The sequence below is a fragment of the Athene cunicularia genome, assembly GCF_003259725.1.
Source record: "Athene cunicularia isolate RWA chromosome 2 unlocalized genomic scaffold, athCun1 chr2_part1, whole genome shotgun sequence".
In the NCBI taxonomy this organism is placed as follows: Eukaryota; Metazoa; Chordata; class Aves; order Strigiformes; family Strigidae; genus Athene; species Athene cunicularia.
This window is the reverse complement of record NW_020799095.1, coordinates 75889083-75910875: the sequence shown is the minus strand read 5'-3', so window position 1 is coordinate 75910875 and position 21793 is coordinate 75889083. Positions and strand designations below refer to the sequence as shown.

At 38.6% G+C, this 21793-nt stretch overlaps 1 protein-coding gene across 7 annotated transcripts in view; it reads right to left on the bottom strand.

The window, feature by feature from the left end:
- The window catches only part of LOC113476639 (catenin delta-2), a 266375-nt gene that overhangs the window by 173964 nt on the left and 70618 nt on the right, over positions 1-21793 (bottom strand). For all 7 annotated transcript variants that reach the window (XM_026842472.1, XM_026842471.1, XM_026842466.1 and 4 more), the window contains one exon: positions 4745-4877. In XM_026842472.1, the coding sequence (XP_026698273.1) occupies positions 4745-4877 (133 nt within the window). The remainder of the gene's footprint in view (positions 1-4744; positions 4878-21793) is intronic.

The following is a 21793-nucleotide window of genomic DNA, read 5'->3' as shown; positions in this document are numbered from 1 at the left end:
TGTTGCCAAAACCCCTGAGTGGCCTGTTACACCTTTGCAGCTGATGGCAGGCTGCCACTTTCTGTGAGAGCAATGGTGCTGGCGTGTGAAACTGTACAACTCAATCCTTTTATATGGTGACCTCATACAAAGGAGTAAGATGTCATTATAGGAAGAAAAACTGCCATGGAAGAATGAATTCTGTGTTTAATAGAATGTGCTCTTTTAAAGAAATGTTCTCTGCTGAGTATTTTTAAAATGCTCTTCTTTTCCTATATCCCCTGTCTGTTCCTTCTTGGCATCCAGGACCAGCTACTCTGGTCCTGCTCACAATCTCACCATTGTTAGTGTAAGAGCCCTCTACTAAGTAGAAAATGCCATCTGAAAGGGCCTTCTTGTGTTCTTCTGCCTGATGAACTTTTTGTTTGCCTTCAAGTTATCTGATCCAAACTTCTTCCTTCCTTTACTTTTGCCCTTTAGTTGCATTCCTCTCTGTCATCAATGAAAGAATAACTTATGTAATTAATTGCTGAAGTACGAGATTCTGAATTTGATAATTATTATGCCAAACTGTAATGGGCTGCCTGGCAATTTTTACAACCTTTAGCATTCTGCCTCCCTGTGTTCACTTTCACATATGTGAGTTCTTTAGCAAGGATCTGTCACATCACTGCTTAACAGGACACGAAAAATGCAACTATCAGATATTAGCAAAAATGATCCAATTTCTTCAACAACATTCTAATATCTGCTGCATCACCTAAGCACCAAGCACAGGGAATAAAGGTAGAGAATGAGAAGCGCCACCAACAGCAAATGTAGTGCCTGCCTTGCAGTCAGCAGAACTTAACAAGGCTCAGAAGTAGCACATGCACAAAACTTTCAGGGAAGGGCAGCAGTTACAATTATACTTCTAAATAAAGACTAGCACTGAATGGTTTTGAGCAGCATAAAAGCGGCAGCATCTGCAAGAAATAACACCACCATCTTCATCAATGGTCAGTGTTTATCACACATATTGCTGCACTGGTATGTTCAGGGCTGGAAGGTGAAAAAGAAAAAACTACCAGAAATATAAAACCTAATCTTCTCCAGAAGTTTTACTGTGAAAAGTAAATGACTTCTGACACCTTAGTAGCCAGCCTGGGGCATCTTCACATAAACAGTCACCAACTTTGTTTGAAAGCCCTTCAAGGTGAAGAAGGGCATTTGCAGACCTCATTGCTAGACAAAAGACGGAGCAGGGTATTTATGCTTATGTAGCAATAAAGGCACATTTAGAGTGATGTCATCAAATTCAGAAGTATGCTTGTGACCAACATGTGTTTTAGAAATAATAGCTAACCATAAAGAACATGGTCACAAAGGGAAAAAAAAAATTTCTTGTTTCCTAGACATATTTCAAATGTTGTTGACTGATTTTTTTTTTTTTTTCCCCATAGTTGTCTTCTATGGAATATTTCTACCTCCTTTTCTTTGGAGGACAGAGGAAGCAAAGGGTAGTGTTCTACACTTCAGCCACAGAAATGAAAATATTTTAGAAAACTGTCATGATAAAACCATAAAACGCATTAGGAATCTCAGAAATGCGTATTTTCTATTTCTGTCTAAATTTTAGTTGACACTGTTCTACTAAAAGGAATATAAAGGCCTTTGTCCTACCAAGTGCAGAAGGAGAAATTTTACACAAATATCACTAAATTCTTATGAGAGTAGGACAAGTTTATCACTAGACAGAAACAAAACTGGAAGACTGAAAGAATGGTCAGGTTCAGAGGACAGATCATTAATCACATTCTTGGTAGGCAATACAGTATAAATTCTGCTTAAAAGAATTTTAGAAAAAAAAAAAAAAAAAAAGGATTTCCGAATAGTTATTTCCAGAAGCTCTGGATAAAATAGCCATTAACTGCAGTGTGACAATTCGATGCTTATGATGACTCCAGAGCTAAAGATTTAAAAACTGCATTACATTTCAATTCAATGCAACCAGCAGATAAACTAAATTGTTGCACAATATTATTCATCCTCTGTGTGTGTGTGCGTGTATGTTCATGTGCATGTTATACATTAACACTTAAATTATTTAGTGAAATCAATTTGTTTTTTCCTCAGTACCTGTCAGGTACTGAGGAAATACCAGCATTTTTTTTATGTTACACATTCCTATGTTTGTCCTTTCTCCAAGGTTTGAAAGACCACCAAGGCAGTTTTCCTTTTCAGTCCAAGTTATTTGCTATGTTGAAGTTAGGCATTTGATAAAAGAGCAGAGTTTTCTGTGCTTCCAAAGAACTGGAATTTTTCAGCTTTGTAATCTCAAATTAACACCTGGACTTCCAAAACTCATAATTACTAATTTGACAAGAGGTTGCAAGGAAAATAAAAATTAGGATCTGTCCTGGTGCTTTTTAAACTTGCACCTTGTCTCCAAGCTGGAGTGTTTCCCTGTCACCGGGTGCAGCAGGACCAGTGTGCTACTTTCTGTGAAGAAGGAATCGGATATTAAATGTGGTCATTCTCAGACAGAGGGGAACTGGCTGCAACACACAACTACAACACAAATACTTTGCAGGAAAGTGAATTTTGGTATCTGTTCTTATTATTTATGTGTTGGTTCAACTCAGAATTCAGACACATCCTTAACAGTTAGCATGTGAGTTGTCCCAGGTAGGTTTAACAGCACCGCTGAAGTTATTCCAGCTGGGCATAAGCCTAGCAAGGATCTGGTATATATGCTATGATATCCCCTTATTGGCAGGATTTTGAACTCCTCACAAAAAAGGTTCATCAAGAAATTCTTATTCAGTGGAGAGCTCAAGCAGACCCAAAGCATACTACCAAGCCCTTTGGGTAGATCCTGATTTCAATAAACAAACACAGAAATTGTTTAAGTGTTCTGATGAATCATGGCCTAAACACAACAGGACTTATCATTAAATACTATAGGTTGGTAGATGGATGATAGATAGATAGATAGATAGATAGATAGATAGATAGATAGATAGACAGACAGACAGATAGACAGATAGATAGAAAATAGCTAACGTTGGATGCTTTAGTTTAAAAAGATTCACAAAACATTAGAAAAGTATACAGTACAGATTTTTTGTCTTAGAAAAATCCACAGTACCAGAAGTTTGAAAACATATTCTCAGATGGACTCTTCAAACAAAATTTATTTTGTCTTGTTTCCAAAGATAGTTTATGTATTAAGGAGTGAGGAATATATAAAAGCCCTTCATAATAACAAATGAGGGAGAGAAATGCTCATTTTATCTGTTATCTTTTTACAAAGAAGCCCAGAGAAGTGCCTAGTGCTCTACTGTTTTATATCCTTACCTTCATTCTTTCGACTCATGAGCCTGAAGCTTACAAAGGCTGATGTCCTAGTAGGATTGGTTAGATCAACAACTACCAGTCTTCTTTTTCCCTAAATGGTTGTCAACAAAAATCAAACCTTCTTCTGCCCTCAAATGTGATAGCTACCAAGGGCTCTCAATCTATGGCTAACAGGAGGCAGCAGAGATTGTACAACGAATAAATTGCTCTAATCATTTAACTGCTTTTCTTGGGGATTAATCAATTCTTTTGCTGAAAACTAATTTGTGAAGAAGGATGAGAAAAGAGTATTGGAAGAGTGTGCAAGTTAAAATTTTCAGCAATACCTGTAACAGAGTTCTCTTCTCCAGTGCACAAAAATTCTTCATTTTAACAGTCATGTAAATATTTTTTATTATTATTTTTAAGATGTTTGAGGTGATGTAGGCAACCGTGGCAGTTCTGCCAGTGCCAGCAGACCATGTACTTACTTACTCGAGCATTTCCTCAGCATGAAAAAGTCTGTAAGGGAAAGCTGCTGCAGCCGGACAGACCCATGGAGTGGAATGGGCTGAGGATAATGAAGCACTAGCAAGCCAGCATCACTGCAGAGTTCTGACAAATAAGCAATAGAAGATCTTGATCTCAGTTTACCTTTACATACCAGGCTAAAAGACGCCAGTGCAGGCACAGATTTATGTGCACACCACATATCCCTGATCAGCAGTATCTCTGAGAGGGCCAGGGGAGGCAGCTGGGGCTAGTAACAGCTTCACTCATTCAATTTTAATTGACTCCTGTGTGTTTGTCAGATCCCTCAGAGCTGCCTTCCTTCTGTTTCAACCTGTGCCAAAAGCTGAACTGGTCCCATTAACCACAGGGAACAAGCAAGCAAGAAGTACCGATCCGCTACAGGTACAGAATAAAGTCTGTTTTGCTCTTTGAATTACATTTTAGATACAATCTGCAAGATCATAGACTAATGATCACAGTTCAAGCTGCAAACCCAGTGAAATTGAACTCTATTCACACAATTATACACTAAAGTGGGCTTTGATTCAGACTCCTTTTGCTTAATTTTCATCTTCTGTTTGTATTTAGTGTCCAAACATCTCTCTTTGAAAACCCTAAGGACATGCCCATATGCTTCACTGAGATCAAGACTATAGCACTAGCTGTTTACTGAACAACTACTGATACAGTGCTGAAATGGTATGCAACCAAGCAAAACACTCAAAACCAAACAAAATAAATGAGTGACAATAATATTTTATGCATTTTTTTACTTTATCTAATGGTAACAAATGACATAAGTGAAAGCTTGAGTAAAATGGGTCCAGCCATGTATACACTATTTCCCTTGTAACTCTTTTTAAAGTACATATAAATAATTGGTGATAAATGGCAGACAGCATCACTGCTGAAAAAATGGGTTTATAAATCTTACCTCTGCTTTTATTTTATTGTCTCCAAAACAGAGGTGTTGTAAGTAGGCTGCAGCATTGGACTGTACTGAGGGAAACTGATGCTGTAACATCTGTATAACTTCTGGAAGCTCTGGATCTCGCCATCCGAACTCTCTGTGAGAAAACACACAAGAAAGGTTAATCAAAAATTCTGCTATTAGTGGATAAATGTGGCAACAGTGGATCAACAAAGAAGACAGACATGTCTTAAATAAAATCTTGATTATTTCCCCCATTATTTTCAAAACAAACATAAATCAAATATGAAGCTGCTTTTCATTTTAAACTGTATTTTTCTGAAAGAAAAAAAAAAAAAAACAACAAAAAACCCACCGGTTATGTGAAGTGTAATTAAATACCTTCATGGAATTAGGTCTCTACTTGATACGTTTTCCTTAATAAAAATAGCTATGTGAAATCTCAATAAAAGAAAAGAAAGAAAATACATCCTCACATCATTATATTTTCTCAATTAAAATATAAAATATAGAGGCTAGAATCAGAACCACAAATGGTTTGCTATGAAATGCTAGTTTGTCAAAAAGTTTTTTACTTACTGCAACCTTTATTTGATATAAATTGCTATCTTACATTTAAAGCAATGGCCTATCTTGTCTTTTGGTTTATTTTTTCCAGATACAGTCCATGCTCAATGTAAAACTATGATACAGTTCTGGCCCTGCTTGAGCAGAATGTTGGAACAGAAAAACTCCAGAGGTCCCTTCGAACCTCAGGCCTTCTGTGATTCTGTAATTTTACAATTATACAATACACACTTATACACCGGATTACTTGTAAATCTTCATTCATGCTACTCAATCTAAAGCAGCTAGCTAAATACAAAGACTCAGTCTTCTCACTTTTCTTTAATCTACAAAGCATGAAACACTATTAGCATCAAATGAAACAACTGAAACCAAGTGTGTTGAACAAGTCCCAGCAGGCATTCTGCAGCTTCCAGAACTGAACTTAAAATCAACCTGACACTTCAGGTAAATTTTTCCCCTCTGTGTTCAAGGGTAAAATCATTTGTGAAAATGGCTTTGGACTTTGTGTCCCAAGAGCCAGAGATGCATGCAGCCACTCTGCGTGCAATACTTAATTCTCACATGCCTTTTCCCTAAGAGCTAAGTTTTTGTGCCATGTAAGTATTTTCACCATCTTCTGTCTAATGCTACATGTACAAGGCAATAGAGAGAAATTAGGGAAAAGAAATGACTTGTGAAAAAGTTTGTAGGTTCTCTGTTGCAGTTACCATGATCACCTGGATTGTTGCCAAAAAAACCCATAAAAGCTGTTACAAAGTCCAGCTATAATATTTGAAAAAAATACTTCTGATCATTAGTTTCCTTCCCAAATTATAGGGATTCTGCTGCAGTGAGGCCAAGCATACGTCACTGGGGGAATTCACAGTAGCTGTGCAGTCTGTCTCAAGTACAATCAGGCATCTCACACTAAGTATAACAGTTCTCCAAGACATTTCATTGAAACAAGACTCTTTTTACAACAATAATGAATTACTATAGAACAGAGGTATTGTCTGTTCTCGTACGTAATGTTTGCCAGATTGAGAGTTGTCATTACATTTGTATCTTTACGAAGATCCAGAATATAAAAAGGAGACATAGAAAAATAAACTCAGAATTTCATCGAGTATTTATCTTCTTGCAGAACAGATGTTAACTCATGAATATTAAATTTCACATTAAATGTTTAATATAAAGAAACCATGAAGATGTAATAATAAATCACATATTCCATTGAATGCACTGGACTATTCCAATGAATGTTTAGATGATATAGACTGTTGGGAAGCTTCTACAGAGACCTTTTGCTTATTTGCAGAAAGATCTTAACATTGAATTGATATTTTGAAAAGTCAGCCAACATTGTAAAAGGTATTGGGGAAGGCGAGGAACTCTGGCAGCCAGAGATGGCAAACACCACATTGTCTGTGTGTACTAGCTTACTATGACTGTGTTAATAGGTGAGAAGGAACGGATTCTTTGGTTAAGCACTTATTTCTGTTTAAGAATGGGTAGTATGAACTCAAAGACAAATCATGAATTGACAGAGGTGATAGAAACAATGTTATTTGTTCCTGTTAGCTTCCTCTTGTATTTGCTTTCTTACTGTTAACCATGTTAACACTTGTTAACAGTTTCTTCAAACCTATTAGACCTGCCTCCCATATACATGGCTCTCAGTCAACCAGAGATATCTTTCAGAACATTTTTAAAAACAAAAATAAAACATGAAAAACCAAAACCCATCAGCCTTACTGAGGACAAATTAATTATCCTACCTCCACTTCTAATTTATTCTCATTTTTGTTCCTAGGTGCCAAGTGCAGATGTTAGTATTTTTGAGAGGATACAAAATACCAGAACAAAACAGCTTGTGTGACAAGACAGTGAGGGGGAACATTTGAAATGAGTTGCTTTACACCAACACTATACTTCGAAGTGTTGGAACTTTTATCACCAAATTCTCTCCCAAAGGAAATTTCCTTGTTCGTAATATGTGTATTACTTGAACAGAAAACAAACAACTAGAAAGCCTGTTACATGCTGTGGTACACCATGGACCCTGACAACCAGCTTAGGTTCTTCTGCCTCTTGTCCTGGAATCCAGGCCAGAAGAGGCAATGAGGGGGCAAAAGGAAAAGGTCCCTTCATCAAAGGTACAGTTAATTGTTCTGATGAACCTTCAGTCTTGACATAGTATTTATATATGAAAACAAGTCTGTGCCTACTTTTCGGCCTCTGATCTCTCAAAATAAAAGCAAATAAATGATGTATGGATACTTGTTGGAAATGGCTGTGTGCACCTTGCATGTAAGTAGAAAATTAATTCAGAAAAGAAACTCTTAGCACTGAATACTGAGTTTGTTGTGTAACCAGTTTTAGGAGAGATAATGAACAAAGCAGGAAAAAAAGTTTAAAAATTTAGCTCCAGTATGCACTGTCATTTCAAGCAGATGGTCTCTAAGATGATTATATTTTTAGTAGTTTCTAAATGAAATACAGTAGCTATATAAAACAAACAAAAACTTCTGTCAACAGTTAAGGCTGCTGATAATTTTAGCAGCCTTCAGGGCAAGAAGGACTAGTTTCCAGGGGTTTAAATTTTTCATTTGTTTTATACAAGTGTCTTATATGTGAAAAAAAAAAAGTAAGCTAGAGAAAGAGAGGATTTTTTTTTTTTTTTAGAACAGCAAGCTTGTTGCTCTGTTAACAACATTTACTTGAAAAAATTAAATATTGATAAAAAAAAAATTGGCTTAATTATGAAAATTTAGGAAGGCTGTTTAATGAAGTGGCAGAGGTCTTGAGAGGGCAGGAGGACTAGAAATTCTTGAAGACAAAGGTACAAAATTATCTGGAACATTTTCTACAGATGCAGGGGAACTTTCAGGCTATGGCTCCAAGCACACCTATATAACAAAAAAATACATATTAAAAGTCAAACAAAAAGTAAGGAAAAAAACGAATAGGAAAGGAAGGTATGTTGTAGAAGTCAAGATCTGGAATAAACTGGGTTGCACCCTGGAAAGGTAATTCAAAATAGATAGCAAAATATCTTTTACTGCCAACCAACAAAATGCAGTAGTGGGGTTCATACTTGATGAAGATAAGGGTCAGATTAAAGGAAGGGAGAAGGATAATGAAAATCAAATCTACCTCTATTTATGTGAAACATCTGATATCATGCCACATGGAAATTAGTTAAACTGGCAACATATGAGGATCCAATCCCTAGTAGATTTATAAAGCATAATTAAGCAAAATTTGACACTCTAGTGAATATCCTAAACAAACACTAGCTAAGCCTGTGTCCTTTATTAACATCCTCAGGTTTACAGAATCTGAGCAAGGCGATCTACACAGGCAGTGAAACAAGCTAGAAAGCTGGAGAAAATCTGAGGAGGTGCATGGCATGAAATTTTTTGAGAATACTAATGAAGTATCTGTGTAGTTGATCCGAAAATGAAGAGTAAGTAGCATCTGTACATGATCTGTACTAGGTCTTCCGCTATTGCCTACGTTTCCCTTGGAATACCAATGCTAAGCTGTTCAGGTCAGCTAAAGACTTCAGGTGGTGGTTTGTGTTCTCCCACAGGAGAATCACAGCTGTGCAAGAACTTCACAGCTTTGGCTGGAAAGCAGCATTTGCCTTGCACTCCAAATATTTTGGCAGGTTGTAGAAGTGCAGTATTTCTAGGAAGCGTCCTCATCTGAGGAGACTGACGAAAGCATGCCGTAGTGTTCCACCTTCTTTCTTTGATGGAAACTGTGCTCTAGGAATGTAGGACTGATCTCACTTTGAATCCACCAGCAGGTTTTAGCTTGAAGTGGTGACTAAGGTAGATGTTCCATAGATATAGCAGGCTACTGTTCCAGGGTGGAAGAAGACCCAAAGGGGAACACCAAATTATATGTAAGATGCCAATATGTATGCCTAGACTATCACAGCAGGCTACATTTTATCTGTGAACAACTTGGGAGAATCAACAGGAAGCTGGACATGAGACACAGCTACTCTGAAATTGAGCAGCAGAAGCCGTAGCAGTAAGAAATCCAGGATGACTTGGGTAAGTCAATCAGTATTGCACAAAAACCTATTCCTGCTCCTGCCATCATGTCACACACATGTGTCAGAAGGTAAAGGAGATGCAGACTTAGAATACATTGCTAGTAACACAGCTGAGTGTGCTGGCTATGTGGGATCATATAAAGGTGCTGCTGAATAGAGTATGTACTGCATCTGAGTATTTACCTGAATTATGCCACAATTTTCTTATTCTGCTACTGTGAATGCTGATGACACATAGAAAAGCGAAACCAAAATTCCCGTTACATCTATATCTGCACTGATTTTGAAAAGGCTACAAAATAAGTTTGAAAAGCACGTCTCCAGTTGGTAACTAAGGATACTGACTGCTTCTACAAAGCACTGGAGAAGCAGGTGTGACGCCTCTGTCTACTCTTCATCCATTGGTCACAGTGAATCTCACGAGAGCTTGGGTTCCTCTTTCTGGTTTATGTTATTAGAGCAGAACATTCTCATCTGATCAAGCAGTTGGCACAGGCAAGCACCGACACCCAGAGCTATTCCTGTCTCAGCAGCATTCCCCAAAGGCAGCACTGTGAAGACGCCTGCTATGAAGAACCATATGCTTGACAAAGACTCTACCTTCAAGTATTTATCAAAGAAAGAGAATCCACAATTTTTAGATATATTTATTACAAAACTGCATGTTTAAACCCAAGTGGCCTGTATGCATCTGCCTGTCTTAATACGCATGCGTACATATGAGACGTTCTTAGATTCATGAAGGAGACGTTTTCATACATGAAAAGGCTCAAAGGCCAAGATGATACAATCTGAGCTAAGGATAAGCTTTCCTAGATTTCTAACTCATATAAATTGTGGCATTGTTAATGCCAGTCTACACGACTTTCTGCTGAACTTATGCTTACAGAGATACATCCTCCAGTTTGCTCCCCTCCTGCCCCCACCCCCACCCCTCCAGTTCACTAAATAAAGCCTGAAAATCTCTTTTGCCTCGTTTCTGAAAGGAGAGCTGTGACAATGGTTTTCTGGTAGTACTAGGAAAAAGCAAACTCCATGTTGCTCAGGATCATACACAAGGAGCACTAATCAAGAGACAAGAGAGAATCAAAGAAAGAGCTTACATGTTTAAAGGGAAAAAATTACTTCTATTAAAAATATTTGGAAGAGAATATATCAATACTGCAGGAATCTCTCTCTAAGGACTTTATCTTAGTACATTTAAAAAGAGCAAAGACAAGATATCAAATGGTAAAGAAAATTCAAAAACATAATCCACAGACTAGGATCGTGATATAAAGGGAAGAAGCCATCTAACAGCTCATTCCCTCATTTTCTTCCTGTGACTCTACAACAGTTGGTCAAACGAAAGCTAACCCATACTTATTACACTTAATTTATTGGGAGTTAAATTTGATGTATTTCCTTAAAATATTTTCCCTTTTTCAAACATACTTCACCATATCAAAGCACATACATATTCTCAGCCTGGTCTGAATGATCTGCTACAGTTTAAGAGGAGGAAGAACTATTGTATTTGCTTTGAAAGTGTAACACATGAATATCAGGTACCTTTAGCACACAATTTTAGGAAATAAAATACAGAGGTGTCATTCTCACAGAATAGGTTGGAAAAGACCTTGAAGATCATCCAGACCAACCACTGACCTAACACTGACAGTTCCCAACTACACCATATCCCTAAGTGCTATGCTGACTTTAAGCTTAAACCCCTCCAGGGCTGGGGACTCCACCACCTCCCTGGGCAGCCCATTCCAATGCCTAGCAACCCCTTCTGTAAAGAAATGCTTCCTAATATCCAGTCTAACCTTCCCTGGTGAAACTTGAGGCCATCACCTCTTGTCCTATTGCTTATTACTTGGTTAAAGAGGCTCATCCCCAGCTCTCTGCAGCCTCCTTTCAGGGAGCTGCAGAGGGCGATGAGGTCTCCCCTCAGCCTCCTCTTCTCCAGACTAAACCCCCCCAGTTCCCTCAGCCGCTTCCCATATGACCTGTGCTCCAGACCCTGCACCAGCTCTGTTGCCCTTCTCTGGACACGCTCGAGTCATTCAATGTCCTTTTTGTAGTGAGGGGCCCAAAACTGAACACAGGAATCGAGGGGCGGCCTCACCAGTGCCGAGTACAGGGGTCAGATCCCTTCCCTGTCCCTGCTGGCCACGCTATTGCTGACAGAAGCCAGGATGCCATTGGCCTTCTTGGCCACCTGGGCACACTGCTGGCTCCTCTTCGGCTGACTGTCAATCAACCCTCCCAGGTCCCTCTCTGACTGGCAGCTCTCCTCTCCAGCCACTCCTCTCCAAGCCTGTAGCACTGCTGGGGGTTGTTGTGGCCCAAGGGCAGCCCCCGGCATTTGGCCTTATGGAAACTCCTCCAGTTGGCCTCAGCCCATGGCTCCAGCCTGTCCAGGTCTCTCTGCAGAGCCTCCCTACCCTCGAGCAGATCAACACACCCACCCAACCTGGTGTCATCTGCAAAGTGACTGAGGATGCACTCGATCCCCTCGTCTAGATCATCAATAATCTCTATTCCACTCACCTTGGAAAACCCTCAAAGCCCTTCACCGTATTGTCTTTTTTATTCAAACTTGGCCAAAGAAGTGTACAACAACAAGAAGCAACTGATCGTTTTCATCTTCAGACCCACAGTGACACAAACAACACTGATCCACAAGATGTAGTAACAGCAGGTTTGGGTCTAATACAAACACTTAAGGGCAACAATGAACCCTTACCAGCAGAGAGCTCCCTGTACTTCTGTTATGTCCTTTCAAGAAACATAAATCTAACCCAGATTACTGGAAATGTTAGGAACAAAATAATCTGACATAGTTTAGGCTAAATTTGGAAGCACCAGAAGCAAAGACAAGGAAAGGCACTGTAGATGTGTCTTCTATGAATAAAAATGTAAGCTCTAATGAAACAAACCTATCTACACTATTGTTTATTCCAACCTGAAAACTGCAGCCTGTGTGGAGTGCTTCATATGACATGCAAATATATCCAGTGCCACACAGTCAGAGTAAATATAAACATCTCACCAAGCCTTTTGCTTCTTCCTCTAATGGAGTTCTTAACACTTTCTGAAGAGCTGCTGTTGTTAGAGCAGCATGCTTGCTAAATGGCTTTGTAACACTGAAAAATGATCACAATAACCTCTTCGTTGCTGGGTTGCTTAATTATTTAAAAATATACACACAACTAAATTTAATATGCAAAAAAAAATCTATGAATGGTACACATGGAATCAGAAAGAGGAGGAAGCATTTCACTACAGAGCTCCATGACACTTGAGGTATGAGAAAGGTTTATTTCAGTTTGTCAGCATTTGAGCAGGTAAACAGTAGAGAGATATGCTTGGCCCAACAGTTACTGATTTTCGAGTAATGCACCCAATCTACCTACCCAAGTATAGTGCAACCTGTTAGTATATGCAGGTTAGGATATTATCTGCCCTACATGGACCCACTTTACGGGATCAATAATTTCACTGATGCAAATGGACAACACTTTGCACTCTGGCAGTACATCATTTAAATATTTAAGTGTATAATACATGAGCAGTCAATAACATTTGACTGTACACTTCATACAATGTATACTTTAATTTTAGTTAAGCATGTAGCTTATATCTTCCCTAGAGTTCAAATTTTGCACAGCTCAGTGTAAAACAGCTGTACAAACTTTTGGCAATCCTGCCAAAAACCTGGATGCTGCTCTTGGATTATAACATTTTCCTTGGTTGACACTTCCATGTGACCTAAACTAGAACCACCATGCAGTAGTGCTTTACACAGATTCATCATAAATGTGGGTTTTACAATGTATTTGTAATGAGATGCAGAGGAGGATATGCTGTGGCAAGTGCACAGATTCCTGCTCAGCTCTACCAAACAGCAATGAAGATGCTCAGCATCTCCCAGGTCTTTAACAGAACCATGAAACCGAGGTATCAGGGCTAATCCAGAACTTCAAAAAAATCACCTCTCTGATACAGCAAAGGGCTAAAACTTACTTCTACAATAGCAAATATACCCTCCTGCAGTTCTGCCTTTGTATACTTTATATGTTATCTGATAAGGCATCACTTTTCTGTTTTTATATTACTATCTGTGTGTGAGAGACGAGAAACCAGGCCTGAGAGAAACTAAGAAAAACAACCTGGGAAAGCAAAAGTTGAGGCTGATTGAAGAAATGCCTCAAACATTCACAAGACAACACTATGAGTCACAGGGTGCTTTCTGTGGAGGCCGAAGCTGATAACGCTGCCCCATGCAGCTGGGGGAGAGAGCCCTGTGGAGACAGGACGGCTCTGCTCTGGGGCACCTGGGCAAATTTCAAGGGCCATGTGTCCGGTGAATGAACTTTGCTTCATTATCCACAAAATGCATATTAAAGTTAACACCCCTCAATATGCTAACGAGGGCTGTCATGATCATGCGAGTGACATCATCCCATGAAATACCTTATCCCTCCCCGTACGTGGGATACGTAGCTATGTGGGTCGACCTAGAGGACAGACCCAAGGAAAGTGGGTATAAATTGAGGGGGGGAAGAAAGGGCTCTCTCTCTACCCCTGCCTCCAACCCCCCACCGGCCCCCGGCCGTCTGGAGAGAGCAGTGAAGCAAAGAAGACGGATGCCAGCGAAAAAGATGGCCATCTCCTGGAACCCTTGCCGGAGGGATCAGCGCAGGAACCCAGACTGGTGATCTGTATTCCCCCATTTCCTCTATCTCCCTCTTTTCCTTTTTCCATTAAGAAATGCAAGGCATATTGTATTGCTCGCCACAATTTGCTCTGTACTTAGCCAATTATCATGTGTTCAATTAGTACATTGTAGGTAGTTAATAAGTGCTTGGATTTAGAGACTTGTCTGCTCCACTGGGGATTTGTGAATCTGTCACTTGTCCCCCTCGTCTGAGTGGGACATGACACTGTGATTTAGATTTTAAAGTAAGAAAACTGTAAGAAGTGAGCTTGTGAAGAGGCAAGACAAGAACCACTTCAACATGACAGAAATGGTTTGAAGCTGAACCGTTTGAGTATTTCTTGAACATTTTCATCCTAAAAGATTTTAAAGATGATACAACTGAGTAAAGATTAGATGACACTGGCCCATGTGGGACTATTTACAGCTCTAGGTTACTGACTCCAATAAAACATGATTACTTTCAGAGGTGTAAGTATTATCTGTTCAAGGTTACCCTGATTTCATTTACAAATGTCTTTTAAATTGAAATATATTTATGAAACTTTGTGAAATGCTATCGGTACTGATATATAAATATTTAATTCCCTCACTCCCAGTGAGGAAGCTTTTAAGAAAAAAGTTGCCTGTGTCCTGAGGTAGCCATATCCTGCTGTAGCTGGTATAATGTTATCTCTCCTCTAGACTGTGGGGTTGCTTTACGATATCTTTTATTTTGCCATTTGTACCATTTGGTTTGTTTAGTGTTTTGTGGTGGTTGTTGGTTTTTTTTTTTGTTTGTTTGGTTTTTTTTTGTTTTTTTTGTAAGAAAGTGGCATTAGTCTTTTGGGGCTGTTGAGCTGAAACTGTCTTGAAAATCTTGGTTTATCTCTTCCTCTGCAGGCATTTGCATATACAAGGACTGCTTCTGCAAAGGCAAGTAAGAGGCAAATAAGGTAAGCTATCAAGATGTCTTTAAGATGACTAATTTATCTTCTTTCTCTCTGCAATGCATAACATTTTTCTGACCCCCTACTACAAAAGGGCCTTACAGTAGCTTAATACATTTCAGCTGTGAAAAAATGCCAAGTTAACCCTTCCCTGGGAGACCAGCTTACACTTGCTTCTCTCCATCTACAGTTCACACTTGACATGGAAGATTTCAGAAGATCGTGAAATGTTCACTGGCAGAAGAGCTGTTACAGATGTGGATATGCTTTCCTCATACATCAGAAAGGTGGAAACGTAGACAGGAGATTAAAACCGTAGACAGACCTAAGGGATTCCAGCCTTGACTCTGTCATTGACTTACTTTGTCAGACACAGTCATTCACTTTAATGCCTTTCGCCAAGGTTTGATAGATTCTCTGTCTCTGGAGACCTGTAAATCAAATTTTTCTCCTTCTCTAGAACTAGTGCTCCCATTCAGAGGCTCTTAAACCTTTCTGTATTTCAACAATGGGAGAAAAAAGCTTTTGAGTTCCTGCTCCCATCTGCCCATTTAGAAATTAATGCTTTCTAAAGAACAAATGTTACTCCACAAAAAACTGATTTTCCTAGCAAATTGGAGAAACACTTTAAAGAGTTTTATTTTATTTTATTTCCCCACATCCATCATAACACCTAGCCACTGCAGCCATAAAAAAAGAGCCCCAAAAAGCAGCAGGAACAATTTAGCATTAGCCTAACAGCATCAATTTTAACAATTCAAACTAAACTGCAGGAGAGGAAGCTGGCACACACAATACTGCCTGAAAGTTGCAGAGCATCCATGTTATTTTTTGAAATCAACACCACCAAAAGACTTCCAAAAAGGTTTTCGGGCACTTCACCTCTCTCCAGCTGAAGCTTTTAATGTTGTGTTATTAAGCACAATGTGTCACAATAACCATAGCATCAACAGATGGATCATCTCTCCCTGTTACTCTCTTTGCTTGATCAAGTTTCTGGCCCAGTAGATCTCCTGAGTTGCATGGTGGTGACAGGAGGACTGCTTCTACCCTTCTCCCTCAGGGATGACTGAAAGTCAAGATTTTTCAGGTTTGGGAAAATAAAAAAGCAATGCAACTGGATGTTTCCCTCCTGTCCACAAATAAAAAGCTCATGTAGATCACCGTCTGGTAACCTGCAAACTGCCATGGGAAAGTAGGGATGTCTACAACCAGAAACTGGGTATTTTCTATGTATGTAAATAGCAGACGCAGGAAACATGACCAGTGCATAGTTTAGCACAAGCTGCAGAAATACTTTTTACAGTGGGGGTGGGGGCAAGGAAAGAGTGTCCAACTGAAGTATTACTAAGTATTAATCCTAAATATCTAGTGCTATCTCATTCCTTAGTGACTTCTCCATTGAGTGCACTACTGGCTTACTTTGTTGCTGTGTAGCCGCAACTCTCATTATCTTCACACATGCATGCCCAGGCATCGTTCTTATCTACATAGCACTTTACAGCACTCCCAGTCTTCCCAAGAAGAGTAAACTCTTCAGAGCAGACATTCTTTTGGTGCTTAAATAATGAATATTAAACAATAAAACTTAAAGGTGACTCAAAATATCATATAAATTGATAAGCCCCAGAGTTTGTCCTGAAACACCAAGTCTGGAAAGCCAAGATAAAAACCCATATAATTTTCTAACACTGAATTAAAAAAAAAACAAACCACCAAACAAACTGTTCTCATTTTCTTCTCTTACAACTAGATTCCTAGTCAATCTTTCAGAGAAATAGAGGAACTAATTCTGTTCATTAAAGTTGCAAGCTGTACAATTCTGTAAATGCACTTGAATTTGATCTTCTTGTCAAAGGGAAATACAGACTAATGGCTTTTCTTTGCTGCCTTTATTTCAGGTTTCATTAAGCATGAAAAAACCTGATCTCCTGCACGCTAGCTTGATGTATCTCAATGTACTACCACCAAAACAATGTAATAATGCAAGATATACTTGACACTCAGGAGACAGAAAGTTCATGGGATCAACAATAAAAGAGTCAAATTGTTAAAAATTGCTCGAATGGAAAGCTGTTGGAGGGAAGGAAAAATATCCACCAGTAACGAGTAGTGACACTAGAATACTATTGCTACTTCTCATCATGTGCTTTTCATCTACTTCAAAGCACTATAGAAATTCTAGGGAACTCTCCTAACGTGATATATAGATATCATCATTTTCATGTCATGCACGCTTACACGCCTCTCTCACAGGAGAAAAATAATAAAAAAAAAAGCCAAAAGTTAGAAGAGCCACAATTAAATCCTCAGCTCTACTTTTCAACTCTCTAAAGCAAATACAAATTCAGTGTTAGCTGACTGCAAAAGGTTTTCAAGAATAAAAAGTACAGACCACCTGGACAGCATTTCAGGGAGCACAGGACAAGAGGCGACCTTCTGGGCCATCAAAGCCAATTTCTGAATGAAAGTCTCCTGCTATTTGTCACGTATACTGCAGCATACGTTCTCAAGCTAAAGATGGCCTCATGTACAAAAATCTTAATCAGTCTCAGATTTTGTTGACTCTAACAACAGTTTCAGTTCATAAATGGAAAAAGAAAAAAATTATTTGTCACACATACCCATTTAGAAAGGGTGCTTTTTTGTTGTTTCTAACAGGGTATTTCAATCTTGTTCTATTCTGCTCAAAGCACCAACAAACATAGTATGTATCCTGATTTTCAGAGTATTAATTCAGAAAACGAGGCTGTACTTTTGCACTTGCAGGGGGAAGTAAATGCAGAAAGAATGGTTTCTAGCTGGGTATATAACACGGTAACACCTCTCTTCTCTGTTTGGGCTGCAGGATAACCCAGAGATTATCCACAATGACTCAAAAGCCAGCAGAAGAGTGACAAGCTTGTCAAAAGATAGGTAAGACTAACAGAAAGTATTACTAGTGCTCTACAACACCAGGGAGATAAATCTACAGCCCTCGACTGCTGTGCCAGCAACAAAACCAGACCAACAGCACATCCTAGCAAAAAAAAAAAAAAGAAAAGCAAAAGCCAAATCAGAGAAAAAATATTTTGTGTGGACAATAGTTTAGTGCAGAACTAGGCTGTAGATTTTAAATAAAGGTAAAATAGACATCTCATATGTGTATTTGATAGTTTTACCTTGGTAAAATGTAACTCACAGAAAAACATCCTTTGAGCAGGGAAAACCAGCTTCTCCCTTAGCTACCATTCTATCAGGTTGTAACTGGGACATGACTTTTCTATCCTTGACAAAAACAATGAGGCTGCAGACTGTTCTGCACAGCACTTCTATAGAAATGTGCTCAGCTGAACTGCGAAACACTGTATATATCTAATAAATCCACCACAGAAAAAAATCACATTATTGATTCCGGGTGATTGCCCTTATTAACAAATGAGAGAAATACTGACAAACATCTGTAATTTATAAATCTGAATCAATATCTTAAATAGGTCTTTGAAACGAATATATTGAGGGAAAATATGTGCTTCAATCCATCAAAAATCTTTCCTCAGCCTGTGGAAGTATAGCTAGCTACAGAAGGATGAGTTACTTGTAGGGTACTTAGTTGTTAGTTGTATCGTACTTATTGCCATGCAACACATTTTGGGTGGGATTTTTCATCAGACACACTGAATTTCAGTGCCATTACCTTCACTGATACAATAATTTAGCTGGTGTGTGATACCCTGCAATATATGCTACCAACTGCAGTAAGTACAGACTCTGAATTGTACCTTTCCCTTTTCAATCTCAGAGGTAATTCCTTTTCAGACTCTGGGTAACCTTTTCCCCCCAGATTTCTTTATTTAAACTGAAAGGACAACACCACTCCCTACAACTTTGAAACTGTCCTCTATGTATATCATCGACTCCTGCTATAAAAACCCCCAGTACTTATATCCTGTACTCTAACGTGAATTATCGCCTCAGACTTCAGTGACCGAGCTCATATTGCAGCTACATACAACTAAGCAACTGATATCATGTTTTTTGATAAAATAGACCTGATATGTTTAGAATTAATAGTTTAAATTGTGGTTAAAGACTTAAGCACTGATTCTGAAGCATGTGCAAGTCATGTAACGTGTACCCTATGTGAATCTATTTGCTTTTGAGTAGATGATCACTTAAGAAATTAGAGTTTGCTCTAAAATGTTCCCAAAAATGAATCGTGGGTTCATTTGCTAGGCTGATAAAAACTCTAATAGCAGGTGCTTTATGTCATCTCTATCAACCCTCATACAAAGACATGGAACCCATTCTGATAACCATTTACTTCCTTCCCTCTCCTCCTCTGTGATACACTTGCATCAAGGGCTGGCCAGCATAATCTGCTTTGTGGAAGACACCAGCATGCTTGCACAGAACAGACAACGGAGCTCTCTGTCTAGGCTGGCTATCACCTGCCTGTCACACATGATACAGAACCAACCTTTGATTTTTTTTCCCTTCCCTTTCCTTTTTAACAGCCACTGATGTCTGTAAGAGAAAAAAGTATATCTTACATATCCTTTATTTTACATTTTTTGTCATTTTAGGACAAATCTTTGTGATTTTAGTATTTATAATTCAAAGGGCTGCTGTAAATTTCGAAGTTAAGTTCAAACACAACGAAGTCCACAGATTTTCAGCTGTGTTGTTTGCACGAGGGGAGGCTGGGAGCAGGAAAATTCTGAAATGTTTTTAGGTCTCTGTCAATACTCTCTGTTTGAAAGTTTTCTTCTAATGGCAAATATGAATTCACAGAGGAGATGGTGTTCTTGATATAACGATAAAAATGAAACTGATATCCACTTTCATTAAAACTCAGTGTGGAAAAGCTGTGAAACTGTTCTGCAACAGAGGATATTATAACCGTGTTATTTATTTATAAGTGGAGAAATCACTATATAGGCTATTGATATGATTTTTCTCCATTTCATAAAAATATCTCCCTCTTCTACGTGTTTTCATTTGAGCATAATCAAAGGTGATCATACAGCAAAGCTCTGTAGGCAACATTGCAGATGCACACCACAACACACTTCAGTTTGAGTTTGCACTTTTTAATCACTCCTTTAATTTATACTGGAGTCTCTCTCACACCACAGTCAATGGAAGAAATACTATACTCAGAGATGGCTTATAAAGAATTCCTATATATGAATTTACATGCACAAATCAAATTACTATACTAGATTTTCCCAGAAGCTGATACTAATTTACATTAAGGAGAGTGTTCTGCAGCCTTCTTCTCACACTCATGAATGTCTGAGACGTCCAGCAAACATGGGTATTTTTGGGACATACAAAATTAAGTATTTGTTGGCAAACTCCTCAAAGCTTTCAGTCTTTCAGATAGGGGTCAAGTAATTCTTCATTATTTGGATTTCAGTACTTACGGGGACTAAGCACCTGCAATATTATAAGTGGTATTTAGTGTATATGTGTCCAGCATGTAAATGTTTAGTTTTCTTCCTTAAAACATATAGAACACAAATTTCAGCTTGCTGACGAACACTAAAAAGAAAGCTAGGTATGCACAGCACATAAGGTCTCTACCTTCATTTGCCACACAATGAGATCAAAACTATTTTACTTTTTATGGAGAGTACAAGACACCCTGGTGCTGTAGTCACTGCAATATAAACTACAGATATGTAACTGTCAAACTAGCAACCATACATTTTACTTCTACTATATATCTTTTAAGTAGAAATAAAGTTAAGTATGTTAATTAGCTACTTGTTATCATTGTAATTTCAGAACAGGAAAACAAAGAAAAAATCCAGCAAAACAATAATTAAAGAGAAATTCAGAGTATGCTTCCCATTGGCTTTGCAATATATTCATTTCTCAAGCTTTTGTATAACTGATTACATCTTTTTTTTTTTAACTTCAGCGAGTAAATAGCAAAACTAATTAGCTGCACACTATTAAGTTAATGCACATTTATCTACAACAATTCAATTCTGACTGTGAAATAATCTTTCTAGCCCATAATTACACTCCAGCTTAATTAGCATAATTTCCACAGCACATTCTTTAATAAAGAAGCTGACACAAGGGTTGGTCTTAAATACTAAGGATATTCTAGACAAGTAGTGAAAAGGAGACAAGCAGAGCTACATTCAACACGTATTATAATATCAAGATAGTACAGGTAAAACAGAATACAAATTTAATACTGTCTGAACTAATACAAGCATCTGAAGATGCTTTTGCAGAAGATAAGCAAAACACTTAAAGGGCTTGAGATATCCCTCAGCCACATCATTAGAAGTGGTCCCACGTCCTTGACAGCTCCTTCATCCCGTCACTGCATCTCATCCCCTCACCAAGGGCAGATTATTCATTATCCCATTCAGGGTATTACTTTCCTTCAAAAAGAAAATCCATATGGTCTTGCATCTCTTACACTAATTTAAGTGCGGGCAACCAATTCCCACCAAAAGGAGTCACTGTAGGTGAAAGGACAGATTGGTCTCCAGACTTGTTCAGTCTTTGGTTTGATGGTGAGGATTTAGCAACAAGATCCCACTTAGCAGCAACTGGACCTCTGATGGACACTATTCCCTAGTACTTGGGCTGACAACCCTAACCAACCTATTTTTTTATGGGCCAATGTGGACAATGTGTATGCAGAGGTATGTGGACAATGGCACTTTGACCCTGCTGTGCTTGATGTGAACAAGGAGTTTTGGAGGAAAGGCTCTGCCTCTCCTCAGCAACCCTCTGACTCATCTTGTTCTTCTCCTGCCTAAGATCATGATGCGCTGGATGTCAGCGTATAT